The sequence below is a fragment of the Triticum urartu genome, chromosome 6A (assembly GCF_056163025.1).
Source record: "Triticum urartu cultivar PI428250 chromosome 6A, HENAU_Tu73, whole genome shotgun sequence".
In the NCBI taxonomy this organism is placed as follows: Eukaryota; Viridiplantae; Streptophyta; class Magnoliopsida; order Poales; family Poaceae; genus Triticum; species Triticum urartu.
The window spans coordinates 463,876,741-463,891,406 of record NC_141878.1 but is presented as its reverse complement, the minus strand read 5'-3'; the positions used below and the strand labels follow the sequence as shown (position 1 = coordinate 463,891,406).

Here is a 14,666-nt window from a genome sequence, read left to right as displayed (position 1 = left end):
GGCTGCATGGGCATCGCCCCATGCACTGGCCACCATGGCCTCGTACCCCTCGTGCCGTGCCCAAGCGGCTTCATAGATAAACGGCCGCTGGCCTCCAGAGTGCACTACGGCCTATGCCGCCTGCACTTTGACAATTAAAGCCTGATGGTCCGACTCCTCTGTCATAACATGAATCACTTCGGCCGCCGGGAATAACTGCGTGAACTCCGCATTGCACGTGGCTCGGTCTAATCTGACTTGAATGTTCTTGCTGCCATCTTGCTTGTTATCCCATGTGAATTGGTACCCCGAGAACCCAAGGTCTGCCAGTCCGCAGTCGGACAAGCAGTCAACAAATTGCGCCATTTGGTTCAAATTTCTCGGATTGCCCCCAATCTGCTCTTTTTGAAAGAGGGCTTCGTTAAAATCCCCCGCACAAAGCCATGGGAGATTATCTTGTGATCGGAGATAACGAAACACTTCCCACGTTTTCTTTCTCTTATCTACACTCGGCTCCCCATAGATTCCAGTGAATCTAAATGTAACATTGTCCACCACCATCTGAGCATCAATATAATACTAGCACCAAGGCCTCACTGTCACCTCCACATGATCTCTCCACCACAAAGCAAGACCCCCACTCTTCCTATTACAGTTCACAGCTACACCATGCTTGAAGCCTAGGCTCCATTTCAGTCTCTCCATTGAGCTTGAAGATTTTTTGTTTCGGATAAAAAAACCACCGCTGGGTTGTGTGACCTAACCAGGTCCCGAAGTTCGCCTACTGTCGGGTCCAACCCCAATCCCCGACAGTTCCAGGCTAATATATTCATTGCTCCCGGCGGTCCTGCCTCCTAGCAGGGTCCGCCGCTGAATCATTGTTCTCCCTAATGCGCTCAAACACCAAGGACATTTTCTGCCTTGTGTCTCTAACAAAGGTGTCATTGCCTACTTGTCTGTCTAGATCGCCCTTTACTACCCAATACTGCCTCGGCCTCCTCTTCCTATCCCTTGGGCCTTCATGTCTAGGGCTGCTAGTAGGCCTTGCCTCCCCATTATGCTCTGGTCTAGGCTTTCTCACATAGTATCCTTGTTTCCGTTCCCTTCCACTGAAAGAATTCGATGTACCAGCATCACCATGATCCCACTGCCCGTACTGCTTGTACCTGAACCTTAGTTCAGTCTGCCTTTCTTGTTGTCTCTGTCTTAGTTCGGACCGAAGAACTCTCTCTCTCTCTCTCTCTCTCTCTCTTCTGCTCAAGATCCTCCCGCAAGTCCCTTTCCCTCACTGAATCCTTCTCGTGTCGTTGCTCATCGGGTCTAGCATCATGATCATAACTCCCCATTGCCTCCCCGCCAGTGCGGGAGGCTGCTGGAGTGGTAAATTCATTATGCAGATTGCGCTTGGTTGGAAGATCCCGGACTGTTCCAGAATTCCTTCGGTGTCCCTCCCCTTCACTGGACCTCACACTGCCAAAACAGTTTGCACTGCCCGAAGGGCCACGGTGAACCCCGTCCTTCGGCCCCCACGAACGCCCTGGGGATGCTCGGAGCCACTCCCCCCCCCACTGTTGATCAGGATCCACCGCCGGAACACAGCCATTCTCACCATTAACGAGTCGTCCACACTCGAAGCAAAAGTGTGGGATTTTCTCATGCTTGAAGTCATACCAAGTTTTTTCCAGATCATCCTCCGATTTCTTTAGCAGGAATCCTCTCACTAGAGGCTCAAAAATTGGCAATTTAACTCTGAATCTCAGCTTCGAGCCTTTCGCGAACCCATCCTTTTCCACATCAACCCTAACCATTTTTCCTAGCCAGTTCCCAAGTGCTTCCCCGAACGCCTTCGATCTTTTGTCCAAAGGCAGATCCTCCACACGAACCCAAACATCAATACTGTAAAACTTCATCTCCGATGGTCTCGTTTCTCCATCATAGTCCTTAAGAGCCAGAGTATTGAAATCAAATTGCCATGGACCATTTATTTAGGGCATGTTTCCAATCTCCCTCGCTACCAAACCATACTGCAAACAGATTCCTCCCAATGATCTTGAACCGCGCCTCCTTATGTAACCCCCAAGCCCTGGACATGGATTTCTCTAGGCCACTCTTATTCACAGGCCTGGGTGTGAATGCTTTACCAATCGCCGACCACTTCGCCGCTTTGACCTGCTCTTGCCCAGGCTACTTGAAGACGAAGCCTTTAGCCTCTTTCTCTGTCAGCGCCAAACCCCCCAGTCGCGCCATCAATCCCCGGGGACACAGAGGCGTATCTGCTATGGGAGCCCAGTGGCGTCCTCATTTCGTTGTCCGGTGTCTTCTTTTGTGTCGGCTGCTTTGGCGTTGTTCCCGTCCTCCCCGAGGTCATCCCTGTTGCCGCCGCCGCTCCCTGCCCCGCCGCCACCGACGCGTTCCGTGCCGCCGGTCCACCATCTTTCTTCCTCTCCTCCATGTCTTCCTCACCGGAGAGAGATCCGCACCCCGGCGCAATCACGTTCAGAGACGCCGTTGTCCCCTCCCGTATTGCCGTGATCCACTCCACCACCGTTCGCAAAACCCTAACCCTAGCGCTTGAATCGATCGCCTCAAATCGCCCCTCCGTGTTTTACGTACGAGGTGGTTAGCCTTGCGCTGCTGCCCACAGGTCAGCTGCACGTTGTGGGATCCACTCCTGAAAAACTACTTACCCGCGGTTGTCTCAAAAAAAAAAAAAGACCCTGCGTGCCCGCGGTCTCGGTTTTCTGCAATTGGCTGGCGGCCTGGCGCTCCACCCCGTGTCCTTCTATCCAAAAGCGACGGAGAGACTCCCGGCGGCGAGCAGGTCAGTGCCCTCCGTCTCCTCCTTGGTTCCTCTCTCTCCGGACGTCTTCCAACATCCCTCGCCGCAGTCCCCCACCGCTGCCGCCTAGCACGAGTCCGAGTAGACGCTCCGCTGCCCCGCATCTCGGCCTCCGTGGCGGTGGCGGGCTGCTCGCCGCCGCCGCCTGCCACCGGCCATCCTCCTCCCGAGCCCCATGTCCACCCCTTCCCCCGTCGCCCCTCCCTCTTACAACCTTCTCCATTGGAGCAGCTCGACATGAGCCCTAATCCTCTGATGCTGTTTTTTTTTAGGTTGTCCTGTTGTTCTATCCGATTTTGCACTGCTGGTTGTCCTGCTCTTCCAGCTGATTGCAGTGGTGTTCTTCTCGCAGTTTGAAGGTAATTCTTCATCCAAACTTGCCACAAAGAATTTACCGCTGTCTTGTTGTACGCAACATCTTACAAGCAGATAGTAGCAGAATCATGTCAGATTAATTAGAGTTGGTTTCTTGCATGGATGCTGAACATAAAAGAAGTAGCAGGAGAAGAATTGTGTTGACAAAATTGTATTTTGAATTATGTGTTCTTGCGCTAGCATATCTCAGTACACAGAGGGGAGGGGATAATTTAGGCAGCTTTAGTGACGATGAGGCATAATCTTAGGAAGTATTTGCCCAAAGAGATGTATGATGGTTCCGAAGTGTCTTGCTATGATGCATTGTGTTTAACTAAGTAAAACTTCCATGACTTGTGCACCATATTGCGTGAGAAGTGTGGCTTCTGTGACGTTGTACATGTTACCGTGGAAGAAAAGGTTGCTATGTTCTTGTTGGTAGTTGTACATGGTCTTAGAATGAGGTTGCTGTGTGGCACTTACAAGCGGTCTTTAGAGTTGGTTTCTTGTATGGATGCTGAAAATAAGAGAAGCAGGGGAAAGATTAGTTGTACCAAATGGTACGGCTCTCTCTCTCTCTCTTGACATTTGAATTATTTTCTTTACTTGTTAGAGCAACTCTAGCAAAATTGTCGAAACAGTCTGAACTCCATATTTACCATCAGTTTGGAGTTTTTGGCCAAAAGGTTCCTCTAGTAGATTCGTCATTCCACACTCATTGCCATAATTTTTGAAGCGCCCTCCATGCTTGCCTCTCCAGCCTCCATATTTGCAGTCCGCAAGCACATTTTTGGAGTGCGCTCCGTCCACAAAATTTGTGTCCCGATGGAAATTTCAGGCTGTGGTCTTCATCCTCTCCCCTCCCGAGCAAAGAGTAGCCTTCGTCGCCATCGCCACCTTCTCCTGCTCCTCGCTGCTGCCTTCTTCTGCCCTCGTCCACATCCACCAACGTGTTCGCGTCGTCGCCAAGGTCAACGCTCTCCTCTAGATTTAGGCGGGGTTCCTCCTGATCATGTGCGAGCTTCAACGGGGCTCGGGAGGTCGACGCCTAGCTCCTCCCGCCGTGAGCACTCCCAGCCGCCGAGGAGCGACCAACCTTGCCCTCAAGGCGCAGCGATGTGGGATTGAAGGGAGACACGGGGTGTGTTGTTCGGCGGCCCTTGACGCGGACGGCGGCTAACGGAGTAGCACTGAGGCTGGCGCATTGGTGACCCCTTCACAAGCGAGTGCCAAAGCCTCTGTCCTTCGCTTCTATTTCTCCCGCAGCACTAGTGTGTGGCAGCAGCGATGCGGGTTTGGCTGGAGCACACGAAGCGCGACCGACGGAGCACCGGTGTGATTGTGCATGGCTGGGTGGCGAGTGAAAGAGAGGCGTTGAGGCGTGCGGCTCAACCCTAGCAAGATTTGTGTGTGATGCGTGGCGGGGGAAGCAGCTGGAGCGGACTAGGACGGCGGATTGGGAGCCAGCGCGGGCGGGCAGAGTCAAGAGCCGGCGGATGGGGGACCTAGAGGGGTGACGGCGCCAGTGGAGAACGGCAGTGGCCAGGCAGCAACGGCGGGAGCAGCATCAGTCGTCCAAGAGGAGGAGGCAGCGGCACAAGATGGGATCAAGCACAAGTTGCTCGTCCGAAGAGAAAAAAAACCCTAGGGCTCTAATACCATGTTAGGAAATATGCAACTTGTATTCCCAGGTGGCCATAGGCCAGTATATGTGTGGTACAATATGCAGAAAGCCCCTTATAGAACGGGGAAAATACAAAAGGTACACAGCTAAATATATATAACTAGTTTGGTCAGCATCACCCAGTCATCACGTGCACATTTCTCATGCCCCGTTGAATCTCAACTCTGAGAAGCAATGGATAATGCATTAAGTCATCCATAGTATGGATGATGAAAGGGGACATGAGACAACAGGGATGCTTATTCACTTGCACTCAGCAAGAACAGGGAAGGTGCGACTGGTTTCTCTTCCTTCAGCTTTCGCAGACTCGTGGTGGCCTGCGCTGCACCTGGCTGGGTCAATGCTACAAAAGGTGAAGCCAGTACTTCAATGTGCAATGCCTCCGGTCAACAAGAGTGTCCGCCACTGGCGTGGCTTCTGTTGCGCGTCACCAGATAATGACGTGGAACTGCAATGCGTTAATAAATAATAATAATTTGGTGTAAATAGCTGCACAAAACCTCAGCAATGATACATTTCTAGTTGCATTTATGTAAGAGCATCCAGAGTTTGCTTTTACCAACTCAGATTGTATCACCCCATACCAGATTTAAGGTGTTCGATAGCATATGTCTAGTTGAGCATAGCATACAGTTTTTTTTTCCTGTTCAGGTGTCTGCATTTATGATTTTTACACTAATTGCTTATGAGCATGCCATTTGTAGATGGATTTGAAGGACAGCCTCTCCAGATTTAAGCAGCAACAGGAGAGGTGCCAGTCATCTTTGGCCAGCATAGCTGCAAGCCAAGCTTCAACCACAAAACCAAAGCACAGGGCCCAACCGATTAATGCTCCATCTGCTCCAGCAAGGCCTGCACAACCTATTAAATTTTCAAACGATACAGAAAGGCTGCAACATATTAATTCGATTAGGAAATCTCCTGTTGGGGCACAGATCAAACTTGTCATTGAACTGCTTTACAAGGTACTTCTTGCTAAGCTAGAACGTTATTTGTTCCCCACACTAATGTAAACTGGCAAATTTCTTCCCCTGTTAAGGCGTTGCAAATTCTTTCGTTGATCCTGCAAATCATCATGGTAATGCATTCTAAAAGAAGTATTCTGCTAGTTGAGTTTATATGCCAGTAATTGTTATGATTCTCCATGTGGAATTAATTAATATTTTAGGCTGATAATTTATTCCACCTTCTTTTCTGGCCTCGGTCAGTGATGTCTTTTCTCTCAGGATCCTCTTGCAAGCTTTTGATGAATTCAATGAATTCAGGTAGATGATTCTCCAGCATAACCCTAATAACACTGGAGTTGACATTTGGATTTATAAGTGGGGGCCATCTTCCTCTGCCTCCAAAACCTATAGGTTCTCTTTCGATCATATTCAGGCCCTTATTTTTCTCAAACCGGTTCTTGAACTCTAAATGCACCTCCAAGATTAAGGCATTTGTTTGGTTTCTGCTTAATGACAGTCTCAATAATAAGGGCATGTTGCAGAGATGGAATTTCCAGGTCAGGAACAGTTGTTAACTATGTGCTCTGCGAGGATGGCCACCTTGATACCAGAGATTACCTCTTCTTGAATTGCCACTTGAGCATGGAGTGTTGGGTGCCGATCAATCTACATTTGGATAGTGATCTGGGGATGGAGAACATGATTGTTTTACCCAGGGGGTCCTTCAGCAAACCCTTCTTCATGGAGGTTTTCTCTGTTTGGAGCATTTGAAAACAAAGAAACTGTAAAATCTTTGACAATGAACCCTAGTTTAGGCGCTTTGCCCTTCCTCTTGAAGTGGGGCCTTTCCCTTTTTCCTTTCAGAATGAACTATGGAGTAGGAGCCTAACATTTCCCCTTATAGGCTGGCTTGATGATCTGGGCTAAGCCCGTCTGCCCCTCTCTCTTCTGTATGTAGCTGTCGTATTATAACAATTTTCTACCATGGTTTGCTTTCTGCGCATTAATATTCTTTGGTGCTTAGAAGTTGTAAATATCTTCACCAAGAGCATTATGTGAACCTTCGTTATAAACTGCAGTGCTGTGTCTCACTCCTGGAATTGATATTTTACTGCAGACAAGACAAGCTTTTACGGCAGAGCAGATAAATGATGCAACTTACGTTGATATCAATGCTAATAAGGCTGTCTTTGACAGTCTGAGGAATAACCTCAAAGTACAGTATGATGGGAGGCGTTTCTCGTACAAGGTAATTGCTACTTACTAGTTATGCTTTCAATACGTAGCTTGAATCTTCTAGGCGCTTCTTGCTTCATATATAATATTTTTTTGTAATTGATATGAAGATACTTTTAATTGTATTACTGAACAAAACATCAGAAATGTGTTATGTCCATAGACTTATCTTTCTGTTTGAAGTTGAATTAGTTCAAAGGTGTCATTGTTATTTGGTTGTTGGAACTTGTGCAGTCCAAGCATGATCTGGAGGGGAAAGATCAACTACTTGATTTGATAAGGTGTCACCAGGAGGGTCTTGCTGTTGTGGAAGTGAAGGATGCATACCCAAGTGTGTTGGAAGATTTGCAGGTGAGAATATGTGACCCTAATTCTCCTGAAGGTGATATACTTTGTGGTTTCTTGGTTAACCAGTTGCTAGTTAACTGTTTATGGTACCCAGACTTTGTAATGTTTCAATCAATCTTGCAGCCATGTGCCTAAAGCTTGGTTTATCCCCAATCTACTTGGATATTTGTTGTTTCACCCAATGGTACTTTATATTTCTCATTTTAACTCTGGACTTCAGAGTACCACGATGGGAGGTTTAGTGGTCACTCATGTTTCTTAGCATCTAGACCTGGTAAAATTACCAATGGCATACCTTGTTGAAATGCTGTCAGTACTCCTGGACAGTTTTGAGGTACCATGAGTTGTGTTGACATCATGAGAATATTCGTTTATGTAGGAAGTTTCCAAGTAATTCTGTAAGAGGGCACAAATCAGTCCTGCTAGCTCTGAACAACAAGAGGGCTCCGTAAATAACAGTTGTTTCATATGGGTTTCTTTTGGTCTGGTAGCATATCTATTGCCTGTTCAACTTGGTTTCATACGAGTTTAATCGCCCTTAAATTTTGTTAAATATGTGGTGCCTATTGAAGTATTAAAGGTAAATTTTAATTTTAGAGTGCATGTGTTTCTGTACATATGTTTTTTTATGATGGGTAATCTTGAGTGCCATGATTTGTGTACACTACCACACATATGTTATACATTGCGTATATCTTTATAACCCATATTGTTGGCTTCTAGGCTCTGAAGGCAGCAGGTGAAGTTTGGCTGTTGTCAAACATGGATTCACAGGAGGACATTGTTTACCCTAACGATCCAAAAGTGAAGATCAAGGTTGATGATGACCTGAAGGAGCTCTTCCGTGGGATTGAGTTACCGCGTGATATGGTTGATATCGAAAAGGAGCTCCAGAAGAACGGCATGAAGCCGATGACCGACACCACCAAACGACGAGCAGCAGCCCAGATCCATGGCGTGAAACCCAAGGCTAAGCCTAAGAAGAAGCAACGCGAGATAACTAAACGGACCAAGCTCACGAATGCCCATCTGCCTGAGCTGTTCCAACATCTTAAATCTTGATTGTGCCGTTATCAGCAACTCCGATGTATTTCGTTTCATCCTACCTCTAGTTAATGTCATCACAATTTTATGTGTGCCTGCAACCCTAGTTTGTGGTTATGTGAGCTCCAAGATCTTGATCCGAGAGCCCTGTTGTATGTAGCATAATCTGACTTGAAGAGTTTGAGATTGTTCTTGATGATCATAATCCTCTCAAAATTGTCATGGTGTAGCATGCCCCATGGAACGGGTTGTTTCGTTCCGGTGGAATGTTTGGCTGCTAGTGGTAGGGCGTGCATGTGTTTGTTAACCGGAATGAGTGTATGTATGTGTAGTATATGTTTGTTCTGTGTTTACTAAAAAATAAAGTAGTACTAGTATGAAGTTACAGGCATTTGCTGCCCAGGTGACAAAGTGGAAGGCTTCCAGTCTGTGCTATCATGAGAAGCGGAAACTGTTGAGGCGAATGATCAGTTAACTCAGCTCTGGTTTTCTAAGAGCATCTTGGGCAGATTGTCTAAAATAGGGCACAGCCGATTTTTACATCACAAGGGGGCAAAAACGTTGCTTCAAGTGCACCAGATGCCAAAAAATTACTTCAAGGATAGAGCAACTGCAAAATACAACATACAGTGCTGCAAATTTTTAAGGCAAAGAGGCATCGCAAGACCATAAGAAAACAATTGCTTTACATCACACTGTTGCTTCAACAGGTGCCCTAAAATAGAGCACCCACAAGAAGACGACCATGATGTATTTTAGGGCATCAATTTTAGAGCAACGGTTGAAGATGAACATTTTGATGCTGAAAATTTTGCTTCAAATCAATTTTGGTGCCTTAAAGTTGGCACCTATTGAAGGTGCTCTAAGAAGCTGCCTGCTTTGTTTGGGCTGATCAGAGCTACCGAACAGCAAGGGGCCGTTCGGAAGAGGTCCAGCTGCATGCTCAGGGCATGAGTGGTCGAGATCAGCAGAGTGCTTTGGAGATATGAGGCGCTGTGTAGTGTAAAAACTGAATATTCTCTGTTTTCCTTTGACATTTTTATTTTAAAGTAGAGATGTGAAAGACATCCATTAGTTAGGAAGGATAAAGTTGCCGGTTAATTGACGAAAAACCAGGTTAAAATCATCACGAACTTGCTCACTCATGCATACTACTCCTGACTATGGAGCCACAGGACCCCAACAAACACACCCAACAGACTCAATGCACCCTCAGACACTTGGTCATATCAATGAAACCCATCGACCCACAACAACTTGAGACGGATATAATAACAAAGACAATAGACACATGGGAGCCAACGTTTGCAGTCTAGACAATTGTATCATGGAAGCACCATCCTTGCATTTGTCCCCGATGCCTTTTGCTTCAAGAGGCATCCAACCATCTTTTTCAGCATCCAATTTAGATATATATTCAACAAGTTTGATAGCATCCAATTTAGATATGTATTCAACAAGTTTGATGGCAAACATGTCCCCGTTCCCGAGGTTAGGCACCGGCTCTCCGAGCACATCAACATCACCCCGAGAGTATCATTCCCATACATTCAAGCTGACACATGAAAACAAACGAAGGGCTGGAACACCCAAATGGTCAAGAAGAAGAAATTAGTTATAATCATAGGGCGACGCAGAGAGGAACACCCAGCTCGCCAAACATCAGTATGCTGATGAAAATTACACATGAAGATGGTATTGACCGCTTATTACACGACTAGTACTGTGCACTCCGCAAATAGCATGTCAAGTTAACCTGCTTCTAGATCTCCCCTACCTCCCTAGCTGTGTAACTAACACTACAAAGAATACAGAACAAAATGCAAAACTCTCATCAGAAAGGAAGAAGAAAGAAAATGATATATACAAGGACCTTCAGATAAGAATGGACAGGAAAAATACTAGCCATCTCCCTCTGAATTGCCTCGCGTCGCTGCAGCACCGCAACCACTCTGCAAAATCTCATCACATGTAGACCATGTTCATGTTCTCGCGCCGATACCCTTTCGGGTATATGGCAACCGAATCAACGCATAAACCACCTTTAGTATGGGTGCAGTCAATCTGCATCATTGAATACTTCAGGCTGGTCAGCTCATCCGAGTTCGAGATGACAAAATCACCGACATGGTAGAGAATCCAGCTTCCCGGTCCATCTAGATAATACTCCGATGTAGCCTGCTGTTCGTCCGATGTTGAGAGCTGGAACCGCGTGGGTCTGGCATCCCACCCATGAATGAGCTCAGTTCCACAAACCCGGCGACCCATGCGTCTGTGCGCTCGACCCAGGTGAAGACGGAAAAACAGGCTGTATGAACCTGCAGGGAAGCAGAAATCAAGCTCCCCACCCACTTCAAGCCACCAAATTTGCTGAAGATAGGCAACACTATGGAATCTGAAATAGCACACGGAAGAAACTCAGCAAAAGTATAATATGTAGGAAAGGTACAGTTTGTACCAAAAATATATCATGAAAGATGAACTAATAACCTAACAGCAGAACTTTTAATCAAGCGTTTCATAAGTCACAATCTCTGAAGCTGATAACCCTAAACCCAGTATATGGCTGACTATATGCAAGAAAACAACAGTACATACAACGCTTTATAATGGAATACTAGGTACACTCCAAGATAAGCACTTCCAGTTAGAACTTAGAAACATACTTGACAAATAGCTCACTTATGAAAAAAGTAATGCCAGTACAAAGTAACACAAATTGCTACAATGTACATCAAAATTAAACAACTTTGAGACAAAGGGATAAATACTCTTTTAAGGCAATATACATGTATTCAAATTTTAAAATGCAAAAGTAAACTATGTCTTCAAATACCTTATAAATGCATCCAAAATTTCCCCCTCTAATGTGTGACCATGTCTCACTTAGATTATTCACTCTCCATATTCCATACGCTCAAGGCACGAAGGTTCTTTCATAAAATAATTCTATTCCCACCAGGCCACCATATATTTTCCAATATTTCTTTTCCTTTCAGAGAACCTCTTCTATTGATCTATCTTTGTTTGTAGTCGGTTAATGTGGGAATTTCTTTTTATAGTATGTTGTTCTCTTCTTAGCTGATTAATACGGGAATTTCCAGCCCTACAGAGCAAATATGAACATTCATTTTAACCTTTCTTACATCATAGTAGATCCGTGTCAAAGGAAATGTTTTCATTCTCACTGATCACTATCTCCTGAATTAATAGTGTTGCATATTTCACTTGACTAACATCTAGTTTATGCTAATACAAGGTTAACATCCCAATGAATGGAATCAAGTAGCTTGCAAAAACAGCAACATTTAGGCAATGTGAGGTTAACTGCTGGCTATAAAATGATTTGTCTAATTTGAAAAAATGGCTCTCATCAACTAAGTATACCATGAAATTATGCAATAGCCTAACCAGCTACAGAGAACTACAACATTCTATAATCATATTAAAGGGTATACATTAGTTAAAATAGAGTTAAGAAAGAAAAGAAAAACAACAATGAAGTAAAAACAGTATGCAAAATAGAGTTTATTCTTTAGGAGTTAGGAAAGAACATGTCAGCGATACTCCAGTGCATACAGCTTTAAACCTGAATCAGAAAACCAACTGCTGAGATGGTTTCTTCAATGGTAACTATTGGAAATCACATCTCAGAGATAAAATGTATACAGAGAAAAAGGTCAGCAAGAGGAAGAACATACCTTGATTCCTCTGTGACAAGGTGGCTCCAATATCTTCGGTCATCTATACCTGTGATGGCCATCGCTTTTGAGGAGATGGACATACAAAGGCCTCCCTTGTTCTTCTCGATCCAGAATTCCTGCAAATCACAGCATGGTTGCCTTTTAAGCAGAAGAATTCATTCCAAGCAAGAAGGGTCCATGAACAGAACTACAGCCAAATCAATCAAACATGAACAAAAAAGGAAATAGAAATCCTCTCCAGTTTCCAGTATTAAACACTATATCTGCTCAATTAATCATCTACGCATACGATCAGCTGCCATAAAAGATTATAGTTAAATGAGCTACCTTTGTACCGCCATCAAATGGAGTAGGTCGGCACAGGCGCGCGTAAATCCCCTTCTTAGTCGATATAGGGGAGCAGGGCTTGACATTGCCGTCTCCGTCACCATCGCCCTCATCATCAGCGGCAGCTGCGAGGGCCGCAAGGTACCGGTAGTTAGCGGGCAGCTTGCCGGCCCAGACGCAGTCCGCGGATGCGGCGCCCCGGAAGGCGCGGTTGAGGCAGGCTACCTGGCAGATCTCCGGCGGGTCAAGGTTGAGCAGCACCGCCGCCACGCAGCTCTCCGGCATGTCGCCGAGAGACGTCTCACCCCAATCGGCATCCGCGCCAAGGATGCTCGATCCCGTCCCCATCTAAGACCAAATTGCGCGGATTATGGCAGCCCTCCTTGCAGACGGAGCACCCGGCGCCTCAGATTTGCCGAGCGAACTGCGAAGGTAGGATTGGAGCCAAGAAACCGCCAATTGGCCTTCTACCCGGGCGAGCAGAAATCAAGAATCACACATGCGGAGCTAAATTACAGCCGAATACAAGCCTTTGCGCGGGCTATTCGATCAAAGGGTCGCACCTTCCGACCCCCGCCGGCCTCAAATCGACCGGAAAATGCTTCCGAATTCCCAACTTTCGCGAGAATGGAACCCAAATTGATGGGAAAACCTGGGCTTGAATCGAGAGGCGAATCGAACCCCGCGACAAAAGATTTCCTCGAATGGAAGGGGAGGAGCGCTGGGAGGAAACGGGGAGATTTTTCGGAGGCCTTTTAAAGAAGAGAAGAATCGGTCCACCGCCCCCCCTGTCCGGGTATTGATACACGGCCATACGGTAGGTCGCTTACCCACTGACCGTATAACAAACATTGCCGTTTGGGTCCAATTGTGTAGAGTAGTTATTATCTTCGGCCCCGGAAGATTAGCACAATGGCATAGGACGGGACGACAGTGGATAATGTAGGATAGTGGCACATTTACGTGCAAGTAGTTTGCCCGGATTTGATTCGATTGGATTGGGATCGAATTTAGTACTGTATGTGAATTTTGAGTTTGCTAAGAACATGTCCCATGCGGTCGCTTAAACGAGAGATGCTGGTATTAAACTGATAAAATCCGATTTTATTAGAAAAACTTATTTTTTTAGATATTCATCATTGTAAACATACAAAAATGGTTTTTATGTAATTGTGTTTATCTTGCAAATGAAATTATGTTTTCGTATAGTGTGAAAATAATTATTAGTGCAATTGCAGCTGAAACAAAGAACTACTCCCTCTGTTTCATAATATAAAAACGTTTTTGACACTACACTAGTATACAGAACGCTCTTATATTTTAGAACGAAGGGAGTATGTTATACTGTATTTAATATTATTTGGGTTGTTGGACGTGTGAAGGAAGAATAGTTTATTATATTTTATGGATTGTCGACCTTATGTTACTCACTTAAGAAAACGATCACTCTCTCCGGATGGGAGTATAACTCGGGCACGAGTTTTTAGTTTCTCTATTTGACTATCAAAACATGTGTTGTATTTATACCAATATAAAAAGATTTAAAAGGGCAGCAGATTCAATCAATCTCAGCCATCAAACCTGGTCAATTTAATGGCTCGCATTGCTTCGATGGTGAACGCAAAACACATTTACCATGTAGTTAATATCATACAAAATATCAATTCTAGCGCAAATTACATAATTAATACACAAACAATATCCTATCTATCTACATGCAGTTAATATATTGCATGGGCAGATTTAATAGTACCATAAAAATTATTATATTTCTAGATTCATTGTCAAATAAATTATTCAAACCTATAATTTTTGTGGCACTAGCAAGATCCCGGTGTGTTGCCATGAAGCCATTGACATAGGAGGTGGTCTAATAACATCTGTGTCTTTGTGGCCGTTGCATGATTTATGATTTAAAAAAATATAAAAAATACGGTGAGAGGCATGCAATGTCAGAGAATTTTAAATGACCATAATAGGTGGGAAGAAAAACTAAAACAAAGATCAATTTTGAGTTGAAGTCGCACTTTTGTGTTAAAAAAATAGTATATTTGTTTATTACATCTGTTTATACGTCTCTTGAAAGATCGCTAGTTTCACATGTGAGGATGCGTGTATTTGTTTATTTTTTAAAAAAAAATATTGGACCTACATCTTAATTCACTACCAACTCCAATCTTTATAAGTAGGAAAGATATATACAT

General features: G+C 45.0%; 2 protein-coding genes and 1 pseudogene across 3 annotated transcripts; 1 reads left to right on the top strand and 2 right to left on the bottom strand.

Annotated features, from left to right (window-relative positions):
- Positions 1–808: 808 nt before the first annotated feature.
- Positions 809–3,057, bottom strand: LOC147965717 (uncharacterized; annotated as a pseudogene).
- LOC125514091 (transcription initiation factor IIE subunit beta) lies at positions 2,649–8,816 on the top strand. 2 transcript variants are annotated; one of them, XM_048679346.2, is made up of 6 exons: positions 2,649–2,800; positions 3,091–3,177; positions 5,561–5,821; positions 6,921–7,052; positions 7,274–7,390; positions 8,111–8,816. In XM_048679346.2, exons 3-6 carry the CDS (start codon positions 5,561–5,563, stop codon positions 8,447–8,449), a joined length of 849 nt encoding a protein of 282 aa, XP_048535303.1. In that variant the 5' UTR covers positions 2,649–2,800; positions 3,091–3,177; the 3' UTR covers positions 8,450–8,816. The 2 variants fall into 2 exon arrangements, with proteins under 2 accessions (XP_048535303.1, XP_048535304.1); XM_048679347.2 differs by lacking the exon at positions 2,649–2,800 and adding an exon at positions 2,830–2,995.
- Positions 8,817–10,025: 1,209 nt separating this feature from the next.
- On the bottom strand, positions 10,026–13,288 carry LOC125514090 (F-box protein PP2-A13). Its single transcript, XM_048679344.2, has 3 exons — positions 12,463–13,288; positions 12,133–12,251; positions 10,026–10,826 (listed from the first exon to the last, which is right to left on the bottom strand). Exons 1-3 carry the CDS (start codon positions 12,808–12,810, stop codon positions 10,397–10,399), a joined length of 897 nt encoding a protein of 298 aa, XP_048535301.1. The 5' UTR covers positions 12,811–13,288; the 3' UTR covers positions 10,026–10,396.
- Positions 13,289–14,666: the final 1,378 nt, after the last annotated feature.

Excerpts from the sequence above, each read along its gene's own strand:
- LOC125514091 (XM_048679346.2), top strand. The coding sequence starts at position 5,561 with ATGGATTTGAAGGACAGCCTCTCCAGATTTAAGCAGCAACAGGAGAGG. Across the intron at positions 5,822-6,920 it reads TCATTGAACTGCTTTACAAG|ACAAGACAAGCTTTTACGGC; the intron begins GTACTTCTTGCT and ends ATTTTACTGCAG. Across the intron at positions 7,053-7,273 it reads GGAGGCGTTTCTCGTACAAG|TCCAAGCATGATCTGGAGGG; the intron begins GTAATTGCTACT and ends GAACTTGTGCAG.
- LOC125514090 (XM_048679344.2), bottom strand. The coding sequence starts at position 12,810 with ATGGGGACGGGATCGAGCATCCTTGGCGCGGATGCCGATTGGGGTGAG. Across the intron at positions 12,252-12,462 it reads CATTTGATGGCGGTACAAAG|GAATTCTGGATCGAGAAGAA; the intron begins GTAGCTCATTTA and ends TGTGATTTGCAG. Across the intron at positions 10,827-12,132 it reads CTTGTCACAGAGGAATCAAG|ATTCCATAGTGTTGCCTATC; the intron begins GTATGTTCTTCC and ends GTGCTATTTCAG.